General features: G+C 45.5%; 1 protein-coding gene across 11 annotated transcripts in view; it reads right to left on the bottom strand.

Annotated features, from left to right (window-relative positions):
* Window positions 1-26,523, bottom strand: part of adgrb3 (adhesion G protein-coupled receptor B3) — a 1,156,404-nt gene that overhangs the window by 718,947 nt on the left and 410,934 nt on the right. For all 11 annotated transcript variants that reach the window (XM_072498355.1, XM_072498358.1, XM_072498361.1 and 8 more), the window contains 4 exons: window positions 14,549-14,713; window positions 11,462-11,626; window positions 2,346-2,447; window positions 1,929-2,035 (listed from right to left, as the gene is read on the bottom strand). In XM_072498355.1, coding sequence (XP_072354456.1) covers window positions 1,929-2,035; window positions 2,346-2,447; window positions 11,462-11,626; window positions 14,549-14,713 — 539 coding nt within the window. The remainder of the gene's footprint in view (window positions 1-1,928; window positions 2,036-2,345; window positions 2,448-11,461; window positions 11,627-14,548; window positions 14,714-26,523) is intronic.

Raw genomic sequence — 26,523 nt, 5'->3', positions numbered from 1 at the left:
TCCCTTTGTTCAAGAAGGGGAGTAGAGAATACCCAGGCAACTATAGACCGGTGAGCCTCACGTCTGTTGTGGGTAAAGTCTTGGAGGGGATTATAAGAGACAAGATTTATAATCATCCAGATAGGAATAATATGATCAGGGATAGTCAACATGGTTTTGTGAAGGGTAGGTCATGCCTCACAAACCTTATAGAATTCTTTGAGAAGGTGACTGAACAGGTAGACGAGGGTAGAGCAGTTGATGTGGTGTATATGGATTTCAGTAAAGCATTTGATAAGGTTCCCCATTTGCAGAAAATACGGAGGCTGGGGATTGAGGGTGATTTAGAGATGTGGATCAGAAATTGGCTAGCTGTAAGGAGACAGAGGGTGGTGGTTGATGGGAAATGTTCAGAATGGAGTTCAGTTACAAGTGGCGTACCACAAGGATCTGTTCTGGGGCCGTTGCTGTTTGTCATTTTTATCAATGACCTAGAGGAGGGTGCAGAAGGGTGGGTGAGTAAATTTGCGGACGACACTAAAGTCGGTGGTGTTGTTGACAGTGCGGAAGGATGTAGCAGGTTACAGAGGGACTTAGATAAGCTGCAGAGCTGGGCTGAGAGGTGGCAAATGGAGTTTAATGTAGAGAAGTGTGAGGTGATTCACTTTTGAAGGAATAACAGGAATGCAGAATATTTGGCTAATGGTAAAGTTCTTGGAAGTGTGGATGAGCGGAGGGATCTAGCTGTCCATGTACATAGATCCCTGAAAGTTGCCACCCAGGTTGATAGGGTTGTGAAGAAGGCCTATGGAGTGTTGGCCTTTATTGGTAGAGGGATTGAGTTTCGGAGTCATGAGGTCATGTTGCAGCTGTACAAAACTCTAGTACGGCCGCAATTGGAGTATTGCGTACAGTTCTGGTCACCGCATTATAGGAAGGACGTGGAAGCTTTGGAGCAGGTGCAGAGGAGATTTACCAGGATGTTGCCTGGTATGGAGGGAAAATCTTATGAGGAAAGGCTGATGGACTTGAGCTTGTTTTCGTTGGAGAGAAGAAGGTTAAGAGGAGACTTAATAGAAGCATACAAAATGATCAGGGGGCTAGATAGGGTGGACAGTGAGAGTCTTCTCCCGCGGATGGAAATGGCTAGCACGAGGGGACATAGCTTTAAACTGAGGGGTAATAGATATAGGACAGAGGTCAGAGGTAGGTTCTTTACGCAAAGAGTGGTGAGGCCGTGGAATGCCCTACCTGCTACAGTAGTGAACTCGCCAACATTGAGGGCATTTAAAAGTTTATTGGATAAACATATGGATGATAATGGTATAGTGTAGGTTAGATGGCTTTTTGTTTCGCTGCAACATCGTGGGCCGAAGGGCCTGTACTGCGCTGTATTGTTCTATGTTCTATGTTCTATTCTCCTTTGTGTGAACAAATACTTCCTGACATCGCCTCTGAAAGCCTGGCTCTAATTTTAAGGTTATAACCCTTTGTTCTAGACCCTCACCCTGGCCCCCGCCCCGTCACAAGAGAAAACAATCTCTCTCCATCCAGCCTACCAAATCCTTTAATCATCTTCAACACTTAAATTCTATCATCCTTTAATCTCCTAAATTCAATGGAATGCAAGCCTGATCTACATAGCCTGTCATGTCAGAAAATGACCCTTTCAAACCCTATGTCTTTCTGGCGACATGAAATAAACATGTTTGATCTTGCTTATTTGGAAGATGTTTTTTGGTTTTACCAAGTAACTCAACAACTAATTGCAAAATCTTTCATTTTCCTCTCTCCTATGAAAGCTGCTGAGCTATTTGGCAATCCTAACCTGTTATGCCATTGTTTGTTGTTTAAAATTTATCATCAACTTAAATAAGATGGGGATTTTGCTTCTCTTTCTGTCTGGCCTCAGCACAGGCAAGAGGTACTACAGCTGACTTTGCACCTACTGTATGCTGTAAGTATCGGTACTCGTTTGATATGCATCTCGCAAAGCTGGGAGCCTCCCAATAGGCAATCCCATTACGATCGAGGGAGCAGCGTCTGCTGGTTGTGCCTGTAAGTCACAGAGAAAAGCCAAATTAAACGGCAGCATTGACAGGGTAATGCAGAGGGGGCAAAACAAAGTCAATAGCCTGTTAAATGCAAGGGCCAAGTTAAATCAATTGATTCTCGTTCATTCACTATAAATCATTTGACAGATAACATGCACTTAAAACAATTGACTGGCGTTACACAAATGGATGAGTTCTTCACCCCATTTTGCTTAAAAGAGCTGGAGGAAATGATTTTCTCTTTCGTATGGAAGAATTTTGGATTTTGAAAGACAGGTCTGAGTAATTAAATCAGTGATGGGGCCACAGTACCTGTTGCGTTCAGTGGACACCTGTTGAACACAAAGTCTCCGGCTGCAGTTCTCCTCCACACCATGGCCATCAAATAGTCCTCGCCACATATCTCGTAGGGCGCTGAAACACAAAGGCCAAATTGTCACCAGCAAGACATCAACGGCACAACACAATTTACAGAATTATAGAATGATATAACGCTGAAGGAGATTGTTCGGTCATTCTTGTTTGTACCCGCTTTTCGAAATGGCGACCTAATTCGTTCCCCTCCCCTGTTCTTTCCCCGTTGCCTTGCAAATCTTTCATCTTCAAGAATGTGTCTAATTCCCTGTGAAGTGGCATCATCGAATCTGCTTCCACCGCCCTCTCAGACAGAGCATTCCAGATCATGACAACTCTTTTAAATTAGTAAAACTGGAAGGGAAGGGTACTTCACTCCAGGAGTGATTTTACTGACCAATGAAATTAAATGAAATGAAAATCACTTATTGTCACAAGTAGGCTTCAATTAAGTTACTGTGAAAAGTCCCTAGTTGCCACATTCCGGCCCCTGTTCAGGGAGGCTGTTACGGGAATTGAACCGTGCTGCTGGCCTGCCTTGGTCTGCTTTCAAAGCCAGCGATTTAGCCCTGTGCTAAACAGCCCCTGGGTATCTTTTATATCAAAACAAACTTTATTCTCAACACAGGATTAAACACATTAATATCACAGAAATTAGCTTTTCAATTAACAGTTCGACAATTCTTAAAATAAAAGGAAATACTTTAACTGGTAACTTATACCTTCTTTATCTCCAATTAAGCAAAGCCCGTTACAGGTCAAAAGCCACTAATTTATAAAGTTAGCAAACACAAGGTTACTTGCTGTATAATTGTATAGAGATTCCTTGAAAGACTGCTTGAAGAGACAGAGAGAGATTCTTTTAGGAAATAGCCTGTGACTACTTCTGTCTGTGTCAGACTACTGTTAACCTGACAGCCTTTGGCAAAAGCCGCTTCTCAGCTTCAAGCACCTTGCAGACTCAAACTAAATTGCTTGGATCCTCCTATTAATTATATCATCTTTATCCCACTCAGATCCCCAGACCCACTTATCTAAGACTAAACAGAATATCTCACAATTTATACCCTCCAGGGAATCTCCAACAATCATTTAAAAAAAATTAATTTAGGGTACCTAATTTCTTTTACAATTAAGGGCCAATTTTGCATGGCCAATCTACCTCGCCTGCATGTCTTTGGGTTGTGGGGGCGAAACCCACGCAAACACGGGGAGAATATGCAAACTCCACACGGACAGTGACCCAGAGCAGGGATCGAACCGGGGACCTCAGCGCCGTAAAGCAACAGTGCTACCCACTGCGCCACCGTGCTGCCCCTCTCCAACAATCATAACAAAATTCCATTAGGCCCCTCTGCATAAATACATACATGGTTGGAATGAATGATGATCTCACTTTTATGACATTTTAATTGCACCTTTTGAGGCCACAGATTTGTATACCTTGACCTAGATACTGTAATAACATTACTGCAACAAATACACACACACATATATATATATACATATATATAAATATCACCTTAACACAGGCTTTTAAAAACATTATTGCAACAGATGTAAAATACAATATACATACCAAGTTCTTACATTTATGTAATGGGGACAGACACAGAAGGAATATATACAGAGGGAAACCTTTAGGGAGATGTATTCCAGGGACATATACATAGCAAACAAATATACATATACTAAAATGTTCACAGAAAATAATTGTTCCCTTATTAGAATGTTCCAGCTCTCGGTTTCTTACAGGAATGCGCTCTGCCAGCCCTCTAGGAGCTCCTCAAGTTAAACATTGACATTGTACAGCACCAGGAAATAATTCATTTGTGGTCAGCCATGGAACTGAACTCAATTCAATTCTGTTCTCACTGGTGATTGCGCAGCGCTGCCATGAGTGCTCCAGTCGGAGCATCAAGGACATTGTGGAACAGCAATCTAAATGGTTTTCTTTGTCTCCGTCCTTATCCTATGGACACAGTGATTAGTTGGGGTGTCCTGATTATTGCTTCATTTAGAACCAGCTGATGCCATACCTACTAAGTATCTAACCTGAGCCAATCTGATCTCTGTGGCTCAGAACCTTATTTGGCCATTGCCCTTAGCCATCAAACTGCCAGGATTGACTCCGTGTGATTGGCGCAGAATGAATGTCTGGTGTCGGCCAACTGCAGAGGGAGCCAAACCAGAGAGGTGGGTGGACCCAAATCAGGGCTGCTATACCACACTTCCCCTGCTGGACAATTCCAGAGCGTCCTTAGAGAAGGTTTCCCGTTGCCCACTTGGTGCTTTGCAAGTGCTCAGAAAACAAGAGAGAATGGTACACATTCCCCGCGCCTCCAGAGGCTGCCTTAGCCTTTTGGGAGGGGAGGGAGGCCGCCCATGCTCTCCCTCTTTGCGGGGACCCCATGTCATGCCCTGCCCTGCCATTACATTACTTACAAAACCGCACATGGTTTCTTTATTTTCATTTATTGGATATGGAAAGATTGCAAATCATTACTTGATTCTCACCATGAATGCAACGTCCCAATCACATTTTCATTGTATATCACCGCATATGGCAACGTATCATGATGCCTGACTTGCTCCTTTCCCTTATTCACTCTTATATTTTCTACCTGAAGCATCCCTATCCTTTTGTGCATTCTGGGACTATGGATATTCCCAGAACTAACCCAATACTAGATCTTCCTGTGCCAATACATCCTCCTGTTTTCCATACTTCAATCAATTTTCTTAGCTGACAGGTGGATATCTTTTTGTTATTTTTGTTGTTTGTCAGATCCCTCAACTGACCCACATTCCAAACATTCCATGCTCAAGTTCCCTAAAGTTCTCTCTCGTTTCCTCTGACCGTTAGAGTGGCGAGAGTGCCATGTCAGGGATTTGTTGGCAGCTGTGTGTGGCTGTGCAGCTTCCACTTGTTCCATGAGCGCACTGGACGCAAATGGGATTTTCTACCATTCTCGTCCTAACATCCAATTCTCGGGCACCAGGATTAGATCCTCATCGTATGTCTCAGAGCAAAGCAAAGCCGCTCAGAGCCCTAAGGTGTAACAGCGGTGGGGCGCCCTACATCTTTCGCACATCTCCACGGGTTTACGACTAACTTGTATTTCGAAGCGTTCCTCCTGTTTTAAGCCCATGTTGACATTGTGCACATACTTTTGCTCAGCTGCAATGGCGCTATGAATCCCAGGCTTGGGATCAGTTAGTAAACCGAGTTGAGCTGCTTTTATTCAATGAGGCAAAACAACAAATCGATTTTGAAAGCTTGGCCAGCACCCAAGATTCTTCAATAAGGAGGATAGGCAGCTTAGTTCTTTTTACCAAAAAGCTTTTAGATTAAAATAAGATAAACCTAGGAATGATTTTCTGGTAGAATGCAATTTTTAAAAAAAAATTTAGAGTACCCAATTATTTCTTTCCAATTACGGAGCAATTTAGTGTGGCCAATCCACCCAGCCTGCACATCTTTTGGGTTGTGGGGGTGAGATCCACACAGACACGGGGACAGTGATCCGGGGCCGGGATCGAACCCGAGTCCTTGGCGCCGTGAGGCAGCAGTGCTAACCACTGTGCCACCGAAGAATGTAATTTTAATCAAGAAAAACAGCATTTCAGGACGAACTCAGGTGTAATTGCACTATTAACTGTTATACAAGTTTAGAGCCTGGTCTGGGAGTACTTAACGTCAAAACGTATGCAATTTTCATTACTTGTTTTATGTCGGATTGAGAGGAGAGCGACACAGCCAGTGGTGCTGAACATTCTGAACACTTTAGCCGAACGGGTGACCATTGTGAATAAGGTTATAGGTCTGAGTTCCACAAACTCAAGAGAATTGCTTTGCATTTCGCCTCCTCGCCTAATTTGTTTGAAAATAATACCCAAGGCTCTTGCTGTATTGTGTCCACCAAGTCCTCTGTGGAGGAGTATTCGCCCAAAGAGAAACATTCTGCTGAGTATTCATTTTGGTTTCCTCAGAGGTCGAATAAAGCAGGATACTCGCATGTGCCGGGTCAGAGACAATGTCAGGATAATTTATCCTCATTGCCAGATGTATTGATGCACTTTCAGAGACTCAGTGATCAACAAAGGATTTAAGAGCAGCAGCGTGTTTGCAGCTAGTTATGGAACGCCTCTGCCTAAGAGAACTCCTCCCCCGAGGGTGATTCTACACTCTTGAGTCTCAATTGGTCACCCCGGACAGGTGACCCTTATCCTGCTGTCTTGCCCTTAAAGGGACAAGCACCACACCCCTGCATCCAGGGTCGCAAAATGGCAGGGAATGCAATGGAGGCCTTGGTTCCCTCATTGGTGCAGGTTAACAGAGGCACCATCTGTTATGATGGCAGACACAGCTTCCCAGGGACCTATTGGAAGATTTTCAGAGACAGGAAACCTTTCCATTTAACCTCGCCTCGATATGCTGAAAAAGTGGTTGGCAAAAGTGGGAGAGGCAGAGAGTCCAGGCCAATGAACTGGCAAAGAAAAAAGATCTGCCAAATGCAATCTTTAATAACCAAACTTAATTTCTGTTATTAAGTCAATATATTTTTTTAAAAAATTTGGATATGCTCAGCTATTGGAATCATTTTTGGACAAATGAATGCAAGAACAAAGAACAAAGAAAAGTCCCTGCTTCCACCACCTCCTCCGGAGTTCCAGGCACCCACTACCCTCTGTGTAAAAAACTTGCCTCGTACATCAACTCCAAACCTTGCCCCTCGCACCTTAAACCTATGCCCCCTAGTAATTGACCCCTCTACCCTGGGAAAAGCCTCTGACTATCCACTCTGTCTATGCCCCTCATAATTTTGTAGACCTCTAACTGGTCGCCCCTCAACCTCCGTCATTACAGTGAGAACAAACTGATTTTATTCAACCGCTCCTCATAGCTAATGCCCTCCATACCAGGCAAAATTCTGGTAAATCTCTTCTGCACCCGCTCGAAAGCCTCCATATCCTTCTGGTAGTGTGGCGACCAGAATTGAACACTGTACTCCAAGTGTGGCCTAACTAAGTTTCTATACAGCTGCAACATGGCTTGCCAATTTTTATACACAATGCCCCGGTCAATGAAGGCAAGCATGCCGTATGCCTTCTTGACTACCTTCTCCAACTGTGTTGCCCCTTTCAGTGACCTGTGGACCTGTACACCTAGATCTCTCTGACTTTCAATACTCTTGAGGGTTCTACCATTCACTGTATATTCCCTACCTGCATTAGACCTTCCAAAATGCATTACCTCACATTTGTCTGGATTAAACTCCATCTTTCATCTCTCCGCCCAAGTCTCCAAACAATCTAAATCCTGCTGTATCCTCTGACAGTCCTCATCGCTATCCGCAATTCCACCAACCTTTGTGTCGTCTGCAAACTTGCTAATCAGACCAGTTACATTTTCCTCCAAATCATTTATATATATACTACAAAGAGCAAAGGTCCCAGCACTGATCCCTGCGGAACACCACTAGTCACAGCCCTCCAATTAGAAAAGCACCCTTCCATTGCTACTCTCTGCCTTCGATGACCTAGCCAGTTCTGTATCCACCTTGCCAGCTGACCCCTGATCCCGTGTGACTTCATCTTTTGTACAAGTCGCCATCAGGGACCTTGTCACAGGCATTACTGAAGTCCATATAGACAACATCCACTGCCCTACTGCATCAATCATCTTTGTGACCTCTTCGAAAAACTCTATCAAATTAGTAAGACATGACCTCCCCTTCACAAAACCATGCTGCCTCTCACTAATATGTCCATTTGCTTCCAAATGGGAGTAGATCCTGTCTCGACGAATTCTCTCCAGTAATTTCCCTACCACTGACGTAAGGCTCACCGGCCTGTAGTTCACGAGATTATCCTCGCTCGCTTCTTAAAAAAAAGGAACAACATTGGCTATTCTCCAGTCCTCCGGGACATCACCTGAAGACAGTGAGGATCCAAAGATTTCTGTCAAGGCCTCAGCAATTTCCTCTCTAGCCTCAGTACTCTGGGGTAGATCCCACCAGGCCCTGGGGACTTATCTACCTTAATATTTTTCAAGACGCCCAACACCTCATCTTTTTGGATCTCAATGTGACCCAGGCTATCTACACACCCTTCTCCAGTCTCAACATCCACCAATTCCTTCTCTTTGGTGAATACTGATGCAATGAGATAGTACAAAATATTATGACTCATCAAATCATAGAATAAGCCCATAAGATGTAGAAGCTGAAGTAGGCCATTCGGTCCATCGAGTCTGCCCGGCCATTCAATGAGATCATGACTGATCTGATACGATAATCCTCAACTCCACTCATCCGCCTGTCCCCATAAACCTTGATTCCCTTACTGATTTAAAATCTGTCTAACTCAGCCTTAAACATACTTTAACAAAACATTTTTCACAGTACCAAATGATGTTTTTTCCAATTAAGGGGCAATTTAGTGTGGCCAATCCACCTACCCTGGATTTTTGGGTTGTGGGGGTGGGACCCATGCAGACATGCAAACTCCACACGGACAGTGACCTGAGGCCAGGATCGAACTCGGGTCTTCAGCGCCGTGAAGCAGCAGTGCTAACCACTGCGCCGCCGGGCCGCCGCCTTGAACATATTTAATGACCCAGCCTCTACATCTCTCTGCGGTAAAGAATTCCACTGATTCACTACCCTCTGAGATTTAAAAAATCCTCCTCATCTCTGTCTCCGAGATTATTCCAGCTGTCCTAGACTCTTTTACAAGGGGAAACAATCTCTCATCCTCTACCCCGTCAAGCCCCCTGAGAATCCCGTATCTCTCATTCTTCTAAGCTCTAATGAATACAGTCTCAATCTTCTCAACCTCTCCTCGTAAGAAGATCCCTCCATACCCGGGATCAATGAATGAACCTTCTCTAGACTGCCACCAATGCCAGCGTATCTTTCCTTACATAATGGGACCATAACTGTACACAGTATGATGCAGCACAGAGTGGGCTATTCAGTTCATTGTGCCTGGTTGTTTGAAGGAGGGATCCAATTAGGCTCAATCCACCGCTCCAAACAATTTCTTCTTTTCAAATATTTATCCAGTTCCGTTTTGAAAATTACGACTCACTCTGCTTCCACTGCCTTTCAAGGCAATGGGTTCCACACTATGGCAGCTTGCTGCAGAATCAGTGAAATCTGTGAACAGATTATGGCCCAGATCTTTGCTCCAGTGGCAATGTTGCACCTATTGCTGCTGACTGTGGAGGTCATTTTGTGCTTACCATTTTTGCACACTATCAGGCAGCACCACCGGCTGGACCAGCGAAGCCTCCAGGCAGCAGCAATCCGTAAGCAGACTGACAAAGAGGGAGAGAACAGGCGAAGACAGGTGAAGACGATCAGTGCAGGGGAAGACAGGTAAAGAGGATCAGCTCAGGGGAAGACTGGCGAAGAGCAGTATAGCAGGAGAAGACTGGCAAAGAGGTACAGTGCAGGAGAAGACTGGTGAAGAGGATCAGCGCAGGGGGAGACTGGCGAAGGGCAGTATAGCAGGGGTTGTGTGTACAGATGGTCATGTGTTAGCTTCCATTGTTGATCAGTGAGTCATACCAGAGAGTGTAATAATTCCTGGGTAGGTATCCGAGTAAGTCCTGTGTATCCTCCCAAGGCTCTGATACTGCGCTCAGTGCAAGGGACATTCCGGAAGCGTCCAGAGCAACAGTAATCCACCCAGTGTAAGTTTAAACTTCCCAGACAGTTAAAGTGTGTTTGTGCATCAGGGTTCTGACATGCACCAACAAATGTAATTCACACCATTGGCCCTCCGGAGGCCAGAGGATCTGGCACAATATTACCTGGAATAGAATTTCTACAGTGCCAAAGGAAGCCATCCTGCCCATCGAATGCGCAGCGATCCTCTGAAAGAGCATCCTACCTAGGTCCACTCCCCCGCCCTATCCTCGTAACCCCATAACCCGAGCTAACCAACACATCTTTGAACACTAAGGGGCAATTTAGCATGGCCAATCCACCTAACCTGCACATCTTTGGACTGTGGGAGGAAACCAGAGCACCCGGAGGAAACCCACGCACACACGGGGAGGATGTGCAAACTACACAGAGTTACCCAAGGCTGGAATTGACCCGGGGACCCCTGCGCTGTGAGGCAGTACTAACCACTGTGCCACCGTGCCGTCCTAATCTGTTCACTGTCTGTTCACTAACTTTCTTCAAAAACAGAATTGTTACTTGGTCACTGACTGCAATGGAAAAGCACTAAGTCATAAAACCTCAGCACTGGCGGCTGAAAGGTTAAAACCGTGAGCAAACATCCTATAATAAGCAGTCAGAATGATCTCCAAGAGCACACTTAAATGCAGTTAATCAATAAATTAAGGAAATGGGGTTAGTTGGTGTTCAGTGCCAATTGGAACTGATCGGGAGCGGCAGCGACGGTAGACAGATAACCACCTGAGACCCTGAGATAGACACAGCAGCTTCAAGGCACGATACATTTCAGTGGGTGTAACACAACAACCTGGTTGCAGATTGTGTGCAAAATGTTGTCGGTTTCAAGAGCTGTCATGTACTGGAATAGGCAACAGGCAGACCCATGGATAAATAGGAATAGCATGAGGCCATTCAGCCCCTCAAGTCTATTCTTCCATTCAACTGGATGATAGCCGGTCCATCTCCATTTACCCACGTGGTTCCCTGAACCTTAATCCCCTGGCCTTCTGCCCCCTTGTTCTGAACTCCCCCATTCCAACCATGAGAAGGCACCAGTTGCTCTCTGTCTAGCCTGTCAATTCTTTTAATTGTCTCCAACCCATCAATTAGATTTCAATGCGGAATAGTTTCGGCAAACAGATGTATTTAAGAGAAGCTGGATAAAGACATGAGGGGAAAGAGGGGTAGAGGTTTTTGCTGATGGGAGGGTGGGGGCGCGGGATTCTCCGTCCATTCAGGGGAGCTGGACACTCCGATGCAGTGAATGGGGGATTTGGCTGAGAGAGTGTTTCCAACTGAGCCAAGGACAGTGCTGAAATCTAGAATTGCCGCGCTTGGTTACTTCATAAAGAATGATCAAAGAAGTGGGCATCTTACCAGGACACCTCTGCTCACTGCACTTTTGAATCTCTTCCCCAAGTCCTTCACAATGCTTCCCAGTGACCGCCAGGCCCTGGCACACTCGGATTCTTCTCTGCCAGCCTCCATCACAAGACTTCGAACATCCACTCCAGTGGCCCCAGGGATTCCATTTTCCATTTTCTTTAAGAAAGAATGAAATAAAAGAAGCTGAATTAAACTTAAGAAGGTAAAACCCGACAGATGAATAAGTAAGGATGGAATTCGCTGCAGTGAATATGAATCTACAGTTGTGGCTAGTGAGCATCAATGGGCGATTAGAAAACTGCTGTGGCTGAGGGTTGGGTCGTGGTAAAGCTATGAGACTGACATAGTTAAACTGGCAAACAAAGAGTGTTGTATAACATTTGCATTGTGAGCTGTGTTGGGTTCTCTTGCGATCCGACTCACTGCTCATATTCCCTTTGAAAATTGAGGTAGTGGTGTTACAGAACACTCAGGGTTGCCGTGGCAACGTGCAATTTTTACTTGTACATTGTAGGCCAGAGCCATGGATAGTGGGTGGGATTTGCCGACTGTTCCCACCGGCGGGATCCTCCGGTCGCACCGATGGTGACCCCCCCCACCCCCCTCTGCTGTGGGTTCCCCAGTAGGGGAGGGGGTGAACAACTGCAGGATAGGAAGACCCTACCTCTGGCCAATGGTGGGCCGCCTCCACTGTCGCAAAACACACCACACGGGGAGAAAACCCTCCTCCCTGATGGCGGAAGCTTCAACATTCTTTCCATGAATCCCTCCCACGCCTAGCACCCGCCAGGGGCATGTGCTGGAACAATTTAAAGATCGATGCTTAACCTGTTTGACTGTAAAGTTGACAAATTTTCCTTTGGCCATCGAGTCCTGGGTTAGGGCAGAGCTTCTAACACAGAGGCAGGGACGTTACCCACTGTGCTACAAGAAAACAGGTGTAAAATTCAACAATCTGTCAGAACGATATTGGGGGGGGGGTCTTCAAAGATCAACAAGAGACTCCTCGCCTGGTTGGTTTTCTGAATCCAGTAACTGTGTTCCTCAATAGTGCTCCCTGAACAAAGAAAAGTACAGCACAGGAACAGGCCTTTCAGCTTTCCAAGCCTGCACCGGCCGTGTTGCCCGTCTGAGCTAAAACCTTCTACACTTCTGGGGTCCGTATCTCTCTATTCCCATCCTATTCATGTATTTATCAAGATGCTTCTTAAGCGTCACTATAGGAACTGCTTCCACCACCTCCTCTGGCAGCAAGTTCCAGGCACCCACTATCCTCTGTGTAAAAAACTTGCCTCGTACATCTCCTTTAAACTTTTCCCCTTGCACCTTAGACCTGTGTCCCCCAGTAATTGACTCTTCAACTCTGGGAAAAGCTTCTAACTATCCCTGGGTTTGAAGGTCTGTCTTTACTGCCCTTTGAAGTGAAAACACTCCAATCTGTTCAGCTCAACCATGCTGGGTTTGGGTAATGCAATAAGGTCTTGCTTTGTAAAGGGGTGGAAGGCAAGGAAAGAGCTCATCAGGACCAATCATATGCTAAAGAGAGGTTACTTTCCACTAGCGCCCAATATCTATTGATATTGGGGCATCAGGTCTTTGGTACTCCAATTATTCTGAAAGGAGATCCGTACCTCAGAAAGAGGAGTGGGTAAATTTAAAGTGAGTAAGGATGAAGCAGGTAAAATAGACAAGGTAAAAGAGACAGACTGAAGTGCGCCTATACCAAATAAAACAGATTTCTGTGAACTCTTTATAAATTCTTTATGAAGCAAAGGTTTAGACAGGAACCCGCACCCAGAAACATAGCAACTGCACAGCAGGAAAGCGACAATGTGAATGCAGATGTTGGTTAAAGTTTCTGTCAGGCCACCTTTCCCTCTGAAAAGATTTCTGACAATCTAGGCAGATGTCTCTGTGGCTCCCTAATGGGTTACATATATTCCCTGGTTTTCCAGCAGTCTAGACGGATGTTCCCATCGCTCAGCAGTCTAGATAGATGTTCTCTACTCTCTTCAGTCTAGACAGATGTCCCCAGCCTCCCAGCAGTCTCAGCAGATGTTCCCAGGTCTCTTAACAGTCTAGATAGATCTTCCCCAGTGTTCCAGTGGCAACGGCAGATATTTCTATTTCCCAGCAGTCTGGACAGATCTGCCTGTGTCTCAAGCAGTCTAGACAGTTGTGTCCCGTGCCTCCTAGCAGAGTGGACATGTAATCCTGGGTCTTCCAGCAGACTGGTCAGATGTGTCCACGTCAGTAGATTGGCCTGATATGCCCAGCTTTCCAACAGTCTAGACTAATATGCTCCTGTCTCCCAACAGTGCAGACAGATGCACCCCTGAAGCAGTGTAAACAGATGTGTCCCAGTCTCATTGCATTGTCGACAGCTGTTCCCATTCCCAGGTGTCTATTACATTCTCGATTGATGTATTAAGTATGCAGTATCCCTGTGATAATCCGAGTAGCTTCACTCCCGGATTTGTCATGGAATATTAAAAATGAAGTTATGATGATCCGAATGTTCCTGCTAAAATATCCAATCTAATAAACTATTGTGCTATATTATTAATCCTATTTTGGATTGATAATGTGTGTATGGGAATGAGTTGAAATCAATCAGCAGAAAAAAAATCTTTCCTTTTAAAAGATCAATCTGGAAGATTTACTGTGCGCTGAATGCACAAAATGATAACAATGAAGCTTTTAACATATTGCTCCACCTGGTTGACACATTGTCTTGTGCTGTCCTGCCAGCCCCTACTGTTTTACCAATTGAGAATTTGCCTATGGAGCAGCTCTCCCTCTGCTGGTCATGTATTAAACTACACAGTATAGTTCAGCACCAGTGACAATATGTCTAAGTTTGCTTCAGTCTGCTGCATCGCATTTCTGAGAAGCAACATGTGTGTTTTCAATATATCACTGAAAACAACACTCACTGAAGTTCTCCTTTTTTCTGTTTCTCGTTGCTCTTCAGAAAAGTAAAGCCCCCCCCCCGGCCACACACACCAAAACAAATGATGGTGATTTCTCAAACTTTTGTCAGTTTCCACAGGAGGAGGAACCGAGTAACACCCGTACCTGTACAATCAGAGTTGAAGCATTCTCTGCTCTCAGCCCAGTGCCCTCTACACTCGGAGCCACCATGAGCCGCGGCAGTACACTGTCGGGTTCGCTGCTGTGTCCCATTGGAGCAGGTCACTGAGCAATCTGTCCAGGGACTCCACTCCTTCCATTGTCCATCAACTGCAGGGATATAGGGATTAAAAAAAGAGACACTTTTAACCAATGTGCTGCCAGTTAGTTCCACCAGTATTATTGATTTTGACTTTGTTCAGTATTCTTTTAGTCCCCCATGATTTTTATAATAATTTTGCCTCACAGGTAGGCTTATGTTAACACAGCAATGAAGTTACTGTGAAAATCCCTTAGTCGCCACACTCCGCCGCCAGTTCGGGTACACTGAGGAAGAATTCAGAATGTCCAATTCACCTAATAAACAAGTCTTTCGGGACTCGTGGGAGGAAACCGGAGCACCCAGAGGAAACCCACGCGGACACTGGGAGAACGTGTAGACTCCCCACAGACAGTGACACAAGCGGGGATCGAACCTGGGACCCTGCCACTGTGAAGCAACAGTTCTAACCACTGTGCTACGTTGCGACTTGTCCCTCTCACTCTAGCTTCAGCTAAGTGGAAAGGTTGGTTGAGGAGAATTCATAGAGGTACCCAAAATCATTGAGGGGACAGAGCAGAGAAGGAAAGATTCTTTCCATCGGAAGGTTCGAGAACCAGAGGAAAGCAATTTATTTTAAATAAATTTAGAGTAACCAATTATTATTTTTTCCAATTAAGGGGCACTTTTAGTGTGGCCAGTGCACCTTCCCGGCACATCTTAGGGTTGTGGGGGTGAGACCCATGCAGACACGGGGAGAATGTGCAAAATCTTAAATTGGAAATATATCACTGGTCCTTCACTGTCACTGGGTCACAATCCTGGAACTCCTTTTCTCGTAAGTAAAGTAAAGTCGCCATAGTCCCAGATGACCGTAGGCTGTACTCCCCTTTGAGGGGGAGAACTGACTGGTGGTGATTTAACCTGAGGATCACCACACTGAGGCTCAGGCTACATTGAGAAAGCGGGGCCTTCATGAATAACCTCAGCATGTATTCCCTTTCTAACTGCACTACGGGTATACCTACAGCATGGGCACTGCAGCGGTTCAAGAAGGCGGTTCACCACCACCTTCTCAAGGGGAAATTAGTGAATACCACATTCTGGCACCGGGTACACAGAGGGAGAATTCAGAATGTCCAAATTACCTAACAGCATGTCTTTCGGGACTTGTGGGAGGAAACCGGAGCACGCGGAGGAAACTCACCCAGACACGGGGAGAACCCGCTGGCCTATCCAGATGCCAACATCACATGAATGAATTTTTAAAAAATGTGCAGCAAAATATATTCAACGTTCTGTGTACAATTTGGAAGTTCAGCAACAAGTAGATGATTAATGTTGTGCTCTCTGAGTTTGCACTATAATATAATTGACCTAAACAAGCTTGTTAAAGTTATAATTATACCTTCTTTATTTCTTCAGGCAACACATGTCTCCTTTCCTCTACCACCCAGTAAGGTTTTGGCAGTCACTAGCTAATCAGAAATGTAGATGGTGCAGCATTCCAGAAGATTTGAGAATGTAGCGATAATGTATTTGAGAAAAAAACTTTGAAAAGGGACGGTAACAGTGACTATATTCTGGTGTATAGTTTCCAAGGCGATTGACGCACCTCTGAATGTTCATGCTCCTCTGGGCCCCCCTCCTCCTGGATCCCTACAGTGCAGAAGGAGGCCATTCAGCCCATCAAGTCTGTACTGGCTCTTAGGAAAGAGCACCCTATTTAGCCCATGGCTCCACCCTATCCTCGTAACACAGTAACACCACCTAAACCTTGGAGACCAAGGGGCATTTTATCATCGTTAATCCAGCTAACATGCACATCTTTAGACTGTGGGATAAAACCGGAGCACCTGGAGAAAACCCACGCAGACACGGGGAGAAAGTGCAAGCTCCACACAGACAGCCATTCGAGGCCGAAATTGAACTCGGGCCCTTGGAGCTGTGAAGCAACACTGTGCCACCGTGCCACCCTGATAATGTGGATAGAATATTTCTGGTTAAAGAGTCTAGAACCAAGGAATAATGGGCAGGTCATTTAAGACTGCAATGCAGATGAATTTCTTCACTCAGAGGGTGGTGAATCTTTGGAATTCTCCAACCCCAGAAAGCTTGGATAGCTCAATCATTGGACATGTTCAAGGCAAAAATCGTTAGATTTCTGGATATTAGATGACACCAAGGAATATGGGGTTGGTGAGACAAATGGAGTAAGAGGTAGATGATCAGCCATGACCTGTTGGAATGGGGGAGCAAGTTCGATGGGTCGAATGGCCTACTCCTGCTCCTCTGTTCCTCTTCTTCCAAGGGAGATGGCCTCTCCGCAACTTCCTCTGCTGCCAGTTGTTTGAAATGCCAAGTTGTGGTGGGTGCAGCACGTCACCATGATCTGGGACACCCTTGCCACGCCGTACCTGGTATGCCCAGAGCGGTGGAAGCACCTTAATGAACTTTTCATATGCATCTGGCATGGAGTTACACACTGATGTCAGTAAACAGGTTTCTTTTTTGTAGGGGTGTGGGTGGGTGTGGGGTGAAATTGTACCCCTTGACATCCAGGAGACATCTATGGAGGATAAAGGCAGCTCATTGGAAATTTTGTGCAGGCCTGCAGGATCCCCATGCACTGGTCACATACCAGCTTTCAATTGGGAATATCGGAACATATCGATTAACAGCAGGAATGGGTCATTTAAATCTTCGGGCCTGCTCCACCATTCAACATGATCATGGTTGTTCTGGCTGTGGGCTCAACTCCGCTTGGCCGTCAGCTCCTCAGAACCCTTAACTCGCTTATTTATCATTCATCTGTCTAACTTAGACTTGAGTATATCCAATGACGCAGCTTCCACTGCTAAAGACTAACAACCCTTGAGAAAAAAAAAAAGTAGACCTTTTATTTTTAAATGGTGTCCCCTGGCTTCATTCTCTCCCACAACTTACTGTTATTCATTCAGGGGCTTCATTGGTTCGGCCAGCATTTATTGCCCTTCACCAATTGGCCTCAAGAAGGTGGTGGTGGTGAGCTGCCTTCTTGAACCGCTGCAGGGGCTATGTTGTGTATGTACACCAACTGTGCTGTTAGGGAGGGAGTTCCAGGATTTTTATCCAGCTACAGTGAAAGAATGGTGATATCTTTCCAAGTCAGGGTGGTGTGTGGTTTGGAGGGGAACCTCCAAGTGGTGCTTTTCCCATGCATCTATTGCCCTTGTTCTTTCCGAGGGGAGCTATTGTGGGTTTGGAAGATGCTGTTGAAGGAGCCTGGTGAGTTCCTGTAGTGCATCTTGTAGGTGGTACATTCAGCTGCCACTGTGCGTCGGTGTTGGAGGGAGTGAATATTTAAGGTGGTGGATGGGGTGCTCTGTCCTGGAAGGTGTTGAACTTCTTGAGTATGTTAGAGCTGCACTCATCCAGGCAAGTGAAGACTATTCCATCACACTCCTGACTTGAACCTAGTAGATAGTGGGCAGTAGGTGATAGAAATCAGTATCCGAGTTATTCGCTGCAAGATACGTAGCCTCTGATCTGCTCTTGTAGCCTATGGCTAGTTCAGTTCAGTTTCTGGTCAATGGTAAGCCCCAGGATGTTGATCGTGGGGGTTCAGCCATTGAATATCACAGGCAATGTTAGATTCTCTCTTATTGCCAATGATCATTATCTGGCACTTGTGCGGCAGAAAGCTACTTGCCACCTTCAAACAAAGTCTGGATTTTGTCCAGGTCTTGCTGCATATGGACGTGACCTGCCTCTGTATTTACAGATGGGGGGTGAGAGGAGAAATTAGTGCTGTTTAAACTAACTTCTCTCTTGTCCATAACAGAAACAAGTCACCTGTTAGCAGACTGCGCATTGTGAAGTGTGAAATCCTACACATGATAGAAGGTCAGCCTTGAAATGACCCAGATATCAAAACAAAGTACAAAGCTATGCTCAGCTTGGCTGCTATGTTCAGCAGGTGACCCCGTGCATGTAATTGCCTCAAGCCATCCTCCATTAGCTTGTACAGTTCAGTGACCACCTTTGGAGGCGGCGCTTAAAATTAGGGATGTTCAAAATGCCAGAATCAGAGTGTAAAATAATTCTTTAGCGGCTTCTTAATTGCCTGCACCTTTCAACCCCTGGGACTCGTGAGCTCACCAGCAACCCATCCCTGGGAAATCCAGAGGGAGAAGGAAAGACATTGGCTTACCAGCCTGTCCACCACCAATTCCACCTCCAACTGCCTGATAATATTCCACCAGAGTCTCATTCAAAAGATGTCGGGATGGATTTTCCATTCCTGCGACGAAGTGCCGGCCCCAACGGTGGATTTGTGGGGTTTCCCCACAGGAAAATCAGCGCAAAACCCTCACTGATTCGAGCACCAGCGCTGCGTGAAACACCCGTGGAATGCATGGAAAATGGTCGGAGAATCGCCGGGTCCCGGGCCGCACATGCGTAGGGCTGACAAGCTACATCCGTGCATGTCTACAAACCCCACACACGCACCGGTCGCGCTGGAAAAAATGTCGACGGCCATGCTGGACCGCACACCTGCTCACCCTGACCACACAGCCAGCTCCTGCCCGCCGCCCTCCCTCCGATCCCCGGCAGAAGCCTTCCGGCCTGCGGTCTCGGCTGAGTGTGGCGGCGCTGGACACTGTCCGCAGCCGACACGCCAGGCTCCCGACCACTGGGACCACACGTGGCCAGCGCTGTTGGAAACTCAGCCCATCAGAGGCGGAGCATCGCAGGTGGGCCTGATAATTATATGCAGGTGGGGTTGCTACTGCGTGTGGCCCGAAGCTGCCGATTTAGATGGGTGGAGCATCGCGAGCCGGCGTCAAACCGCCTTCCTTGCCGATTTCGGTGTCAGGAGCCATTCTCCGCCCGATCGGTGTTCTCAATTTCGGCTTTGGGCTACGGAGAATCCCGCCCATCATTTCCAGCAAAGCATCACTTTAAAATATAAAAATGTGAATTGGTAGGAGTCAGGGTCCTTCCTCATTACCCGTTCTACGCCTGAACACAGATTCCGCCCCCTCCAGTTAATGTGTCAGATACTCTTCCCAATTGGGAAAACTCGATAGCTCTGTATTAAAAAACATATGGGATCCTTGGCTTTATGAGTAGAGAGATAGAGTTATCTTGGCCGGATGCTGGGATGAAGGATCCCGCTGCCGGCGAAAGCGTGACACACCAGAAAACGGGTCTCAAATCAAGAAAGATATACTAAAGCTTTGTAAATCACTGGTTAGCCCTTAGTTGGAGCATTGTGTTCAATTCTGGGGAGCACACTTTAGGAAAGAAGTTACGACCTTGGAGTAAATCCCCTAGAATTGTACTCAGCCTGGGCAGCTTCAGTTATATGTAGAGACTGGAATTATTCTCCTGAGAGCAGAGAATGTTAAGGGAATATTCAATTCATGTTATAAGATTATGATGGAATTCGGTAGGTCAAATAGGAAAAAACCATTCCCACTGAGGACTAGTGACCAAAGAATGCAAATTTAAAATAATTGGTAAAGCAAAAAGCAAGGTGGGAGATGGAGGCAAGTTTTTTTTTACACAGTGAGTTAGGATGGAGACGTGTTTTCCAAATGAATGGTCGAAGTTGTTTTAATCGTAACGTTCCAAAGGGAATTGGATATATACTGGGAAAAGAAAAAGTATAGTGCAGGAGAGGGTAGTGCAGGAGAGTGCACTGCCTGTCTCACAGCTCCAGGGTCCCTGGTTCGATTCCGGCCTCAGGTGACTGTCTGTGTGGTTTGCACGTTCTCTCCGCATCTGTGTGAGTTTCCTCAGGGTGCTTCTGTTTTCTCCCATGGTCCAAAGATGTGCAGGTTATGTGGATTGGCCACTAAATTGCCCCTTATTGTCTAAAGGTTAGATAGGGTTATGGGGAAAGAGCCAGGGAGTGAACCTAGGTAGGGGCTCTTTCGGAGGGTCAATGCAGACTCGATTCGCCTCCTTTTGCACCGTAGGGCTTCTATGATTCCTTCAAAGAGCCGTCAGAAACAGAATGGGTCGATTTGGCTTCTTCTGTGCAGCATCTTTCTATGAGTCTCATTCTATTAACTTCCTTCCAACACCAGGACAGTTGCGAGCTCTCCAAAAGGATTCTGATCTTGTCCATTCAATTACTCCTGGAGCAGCAAGAAAGACAATCTAAACCACGCATCCCCCCATGCCAATTTCCCCCATTCTCACCAGCCCCCAGGATAATTGAACAGGCTTCTGCAAACACTCTCCTTTGACCGGCTGCCTGCATTATTGGTGAGTTATCATCATGGGAGCACTGTCCACTGCCTCAGCCCAGATAACCTTAGTACCGTGGACTATGTGGGTTGCTTGGCATAAGATCAAGCTGAAAAGTTCCATTTCGTGATGAACTGGAACATTTGTTGAGCTACTCAGGATTATTTTGTACAGATGCATTCTTCAGAGGCAGATCTAGAACCTTAAAGTGTTGGAGGCACAGAAAACCTAGGTACCAGCTTAAAACAAAATTGGAGGGAAGTTTTATGAAAAATTTTATATTTGCATTGCAATGTTTGAAGTATCATTTTAGAATATTATTCAGTTAGGAATTTTTTTTTCACTATGTTACAATATTGTAATATATTTCAGGTCAAGATCTGAATGTTGGAAACTGGGACCTTGGAATCATCTTGGCTTCCTTCAGTATAAGAGTTAAATGGGGAAAGATACAATGGACCATCAATCAGAAAATAAAGGCTTGTCCTGCTTTACTGTGTTAATCTGCGAACATTTGCCTCTTGGGCGTCTGCTGCGTGCTTTTGCCAATTATTTATTGTTACCGTACATCAGAGGGGAATTAACTTTAATGGTCGGGAAACTGGGAGCATCACAAATTGGGAGCATTGACCTCCATTCCTAATTCTCCCATGCTGTGTATTCCTATGTTTTGAGATTTTCAGAGGTGTAAAATACTCAGCCTCAGAACCGGCAAGCCCGACTACACATTGATCGGGACACCTTCTTTAAAGGGTACCCTGATCAGCGAGAACAATGACCTGGGAGCCCCCCCTCCCAGATGCCATTTTTGTGTGCACCATGTCTGTGTGGATCAGCCCTAAAGGGCGCCCTGGCAAGGTCTCCCAAGCACGCCCAGTGAATCCCGGGCCCAGAATGTAAGAGTGGAGCCATGTGTAAAAAGCAAAGGCCAAACCATTGCAGTACTTTGTCAGGCATCATCATGGATCAATCAAATGGGGGTCCATGGTCACCAACTCCCTCTTAGTGCAGGGTGCCTGGAGAAGGAAGGGGTTATTTAATAAGGACTGATGACTGAATGAGTCAACTTGATGCCAAATTTTAATCAGCCTCTTTACGGAGGAGAAGCTCTAAGGAGCATGGATGATTATTAAGCCAGGAGGCTTCAGTTATCGAATCATTTAAAGTCGTGTTTACTAATGCACGGTAGCATAGTGGTTAGCACAATTGCTTCACAACTCCAGGGTCCCAGGTCCGATTCCCTGCTTGGGTCACTGTCTGTGCGGGGTCTGCATGTTCTCCTCGTGTCTGCGTGGGTTTCCTCCGAGTGCTCCGGTTTCCTCCCACAGTCCAAAGATGTGTAGGTTAGGTGGATTGGCCATGCTAAATTGCCCTGAGTGTCCAAAATTGCCCTTAGTGTTGGGTGGGGTTACTGGGTTATGGGGATAGGGTGAAGGTGTGGGCTTGGGTGGGGTGCTCTTTCCAAGAGCTGGTGCAGATTCAATGGACCGAATGGCCTCCTTCTGCACAGTAAATTCTATGATTCTATGATATCTCTCACACTGTCAGGGCCATCAATTCAGAAGCCAACATTTGAAACAAATTGACTTTCCCTCAAGATGAGCAGAGCTGAACAAAAGACAACAACTTGCATTTATATAGTGCCTCTAACATAGCAACTTGTCCCAAAGTGCTTTACACCTTTGGCACAATGACACATGAGGAGATATTGCAACAGATGACCAAACATCTGGTGGGAATTTTCCGAAAAAACAGCAAAGTGTCAGGTGCGCCCCAGAAACACAGATAGATTTCCTGTCCACATCTTCTGACACTTTGTCAGCAAGAAAATGGTGGGCGTGTTTAGTGTAGTCACTGAGGATGAAGTGGGGGGGGGGGGGAGAATCTGGAGGCTACGCTGGGGTCGCTGAGGAGGTTGAAAGATCGGTCCTGTCTTTAAAAATATTGTTGTAGCTGAGTCCGCCAGTGTTAGAAATGACTAAAGTGTGGACTCGATGGTGAGTTCCTCCCAAGGCCAAAAAATGGCAATGTGCCGTTGAATAGCGGGATCTTTCTCCTTGCTGTAGGTGCTGAGAAACATCCCACTAAACATGCCCAAAACCAGACATATTTAGGTTGAATCCCGACCATCTATTTTGTCAATGATGATACTATGGGTGAAGGATTTTGGTTTGTAGGAGGCACTTGCTGGGATTTCTGCTCCCTAATATTGGCCGTGGGTGGGATCTTCTGTTCCCGCCGAAGTCTATGGCGCTTTGTATGTCGCTGGGGTCGCCTTCAGTGGGACCGGTAGATCCTGCTGCCGGGAAGGGCTGGAAAAGTTCCCCTCCCACTATAAAGGTAGAGGTTGTCCTCCTTAAAGTAGAGATAGTTTTGGGGGGGGGGGGATTTGATAGATACGTTCAAAATTACTTGAATTTTTGATGGACTGGACGCACAGAGAATGTTTTTACTGGTCAGTCACTGGAATTAATTAATAAATAATTTTGCAAAAATAATCCACAAGGCAGGTAAGGACAAACATTTTACGCAGCGATTTTGGAGGTGCTGGTGGAAGCAGATCCAATAGGAACTTTCAAAAGGGAATTGGATAAATACTTGAAAGGGAAGAAAAATCTGTAGGACTATGGTGGAAGGGCAGGGAACAGGGACTATGCGGTGTGCTCTATCAGAGAGACAACAAAGGCATGACTTGCTGAATCGCCTCCTTCTGCGTTAATGACAAAAACTTGGTGCAGAACCCACACCTACCACTTGATGATGCCAGTTTTCTTCATAAATAATATAATAACAACCATTTTCGAAATGTGCTAAGTGCAATTTGAGGTAGTTATTTGGCATTGACTTGGAAAGAAATCATTGCAAGCAGAATATTAAAAGGTATTTAAGCCTTGATCTTGGAAAGCATTGTGAAAGTGCCATTTTGCACAATTTGCATATCACTTTGCAATAAAGAATCTGTCCATACACTTCAGCTCATTCAAAGTTCTGCTTGCCAAGTCCCGTTCACCCGTCACCCTTGTGCTCACTGATTTACACTGGCTCTGAGTCTGGCAATGCCTTCATTTTAAAATTCTCAACCTTGCTTTCAAATCCATCCATGGCCTGCTCTCTCCTTATTTAAGTAATCTCTGTTAGCCTTACAATCCTTGAGATCTCAAATTGTGGCCCTTGAGCATCCTTGATTGTAATTGGCCCACCATTGGGGGGGGGGGGGGGGGCATGTTTTCATCTGCCTGTGTCCTGAGGTCTGGAATTCCCTCCAGAATCTCTCTCTCTCTGTCTCTTCCTTGAATATACTCCTTAAAACTTGTCTCTTTGAGCAAATATTTGGTCAGCCTTAATGTCTCCTTCTGTGGCTTGGTACAAAATTTACTGAAAAAAGGGCCACATTCTCAAAGCTTTTCGCTTGGCAGGTACCTGTTCTCTGCTGCATTCTCCATGGCAATGCCTCTACCAATCAGACACACTTGCCAACCAATCAACATTCTCTTATCCTGCGGTATAAATTGTTGTTCCCTTTACTGTTGGCTTATCTTGCGAACTGTCCTGATGGGTGCAAGATGAAAAAGTTTGACAGCCTGTCTCTATTTTTCTGTAAAACTCCAAGTTCGATTCCGCCGAATGACTTTTTGGTAATTCTTTCTTTGAAGCACCTTGGGACATTTTAGCACATCAAAGGAGTGAATTAAATGCAGTTTGCCATTGTTGTAATGTGTAGATCAGCTTGATTAATGAATGCCAATCTGAGGCCAAAACAGAAACTGTTGGAAAAGCAGCAGGGAACATACTACAGGCCAGGCCGCATCTCTCAAGACTGTTAAAGGTGGAGCACGGCAGCAGCAGGCTGACCAACATTCTCGCTGGTGCTGTTAACCTGTCTTGGAACATCCCTGGCAGGTCTCAGGTCATGTTGGTGTGCCCTACTTTGTGAATTACAGAGCAGACCAGGAAATCTCCTGGAATATTCCAGTACGAGTCTTACTAAGTTGAAGATAAACAGCGAAAGGAACAACAAAAGCAAAACTTTTGGGATTATTAATTAATTAAATCTTTGTGGCTGTAAATATTCCGCATTGCGTCAATCTGGCGCGAGTAAATTGTTCAACTTTACACACTCCGCCTGGGTTTGCCCAAGTGGTGGAGTCTACCTTACGCCCAAGGAGTCTTAGAATAGGGGATAGCAGCATAGCAAGTCCAGAATAGATTCTCAACCAAGGGGCTGATGTGTTGAAGTTACACAGGAATCCCTGCAATTGTCCACCCTAACTGGATTGGAAAGTCTAAGGGAGCTCATATACCAAACTTTTGCTAATAATAGTTCCAGTGGATGCAATCATTCATCATTCCCCACCACTGTGAAAATCCGACCTGATGATTTGAAATAGCAGCAAAGCAAATTGAAACTTCACTCAATAAAAAGAAGTTTCGCCAGAGAAAGAAAAGGGTCTCTTTGAAAGAAAGTTGCTAGCTGTTGCTAAATGCTGAACTGGTTCGAATTTAAGCTGTCACTCCAGTACCGTATGGAGGGAGTGCTGCACTGCTGGAGGTATCATCTTTCAGATGAGACATTCAACCAATTACCCCTTCTGCCCTCTCAGCTGGGCATAAAAGATCCACGCACTGCAAAAGAGGAGGGGAGTTCTCGCTAGTGCCCGATGCCAGTATTTATCCCTCAACCAACATCTAAATCAGATTAATATGAAAGGAAAACATGGCAGATACTGGAGATCTAAAATTGCAATAGAAAATGCTGCATAAACTCAGCAGGACTGGCAGGATCTGTGGAGAGCGAAACAGGGTTAATGTTTCCAGTCCGGATAACTGGAGAGAGGGAGGAATGTGATTGGTTTTATCCTGTTGAAAACAGAGGGAAAAGGGGCAGGTAGAGATACAGGGAGAGTGATGGAGTATAAACGACAAAGATGTCATAGTAATGGTCACACAGGTGTCTTTAGTACTATCATTACCACTCCTATTGACTTGCATTCCATTACAATTTTGTCATTTTATCTCCTCTGCACTCTAACCTATCCCTGATCTTCTCTTTTGACCCACCTGCCATCCCCCTTTTTTCAACAGCATAAAACCCATCACATTTCTACCGCTCCACTTCAAAAGAAGAGTCACATTGGACTAAAAACCTAACTCCGTTCCTTTCTCCATAGATATTGCCAGAGCTGCCGAGTTTTTCCAACACTTTGTTTTCATTATCCTGTTTTGGGGAGCTTGCCATGAGCAAATTGGCTGCTGCTTATTCCCGACATTAAAACAACGGACGTGCTTCAAAAGTATTTTGTTGACTGGAAAACCTCTTGAAATTGTACAAGGTAGCTCCGGAATAGTACGTTTTTTAATGAGCTTTCACACATCCCAAAAGCAAAGAAAACAAATTGAATTACAGCGCACGAGGAGGTCACTCAGTCTTGTGCTGCTTTTACTCAAAAACTATTCACCTGTTCACATGTCCCTGCCCTGTTCCCCATGCCTTTTTAATCATTTTCTGCTGCAAGTACTCATTAAAATATTTTTTAGAAGCGATTGTGGGTTCCATTTTTCCCTATGCTTTTGGCACGGTATTCCATGAATTGACATCCCAGTCAGAAACTTTGAAGAAAAGTGTCAACTTGGTGGAGCTTTT

Source organism: Scyliorhinus torazame, chromosome 4, assembly GCF_047496885.1.
Source record: "Scyliorhinus torazame isolate Kashiwa2021f chromosome 4, sScyTor2.1, whole genome shotgun sequence".
Lineage (NCBI taxonomy): Eukaryota > Metazoa > Chordata > Chondrichthyes > Carcharhiniformes > Scyliorhinidae > Scyliorhinus > Scyliorhinus torazame.
The sequence above is the reverse complement of the archived record's forward strand: the minus strand, read 5'-3'. Positions and strand labels throughout refer to the sequence as shown.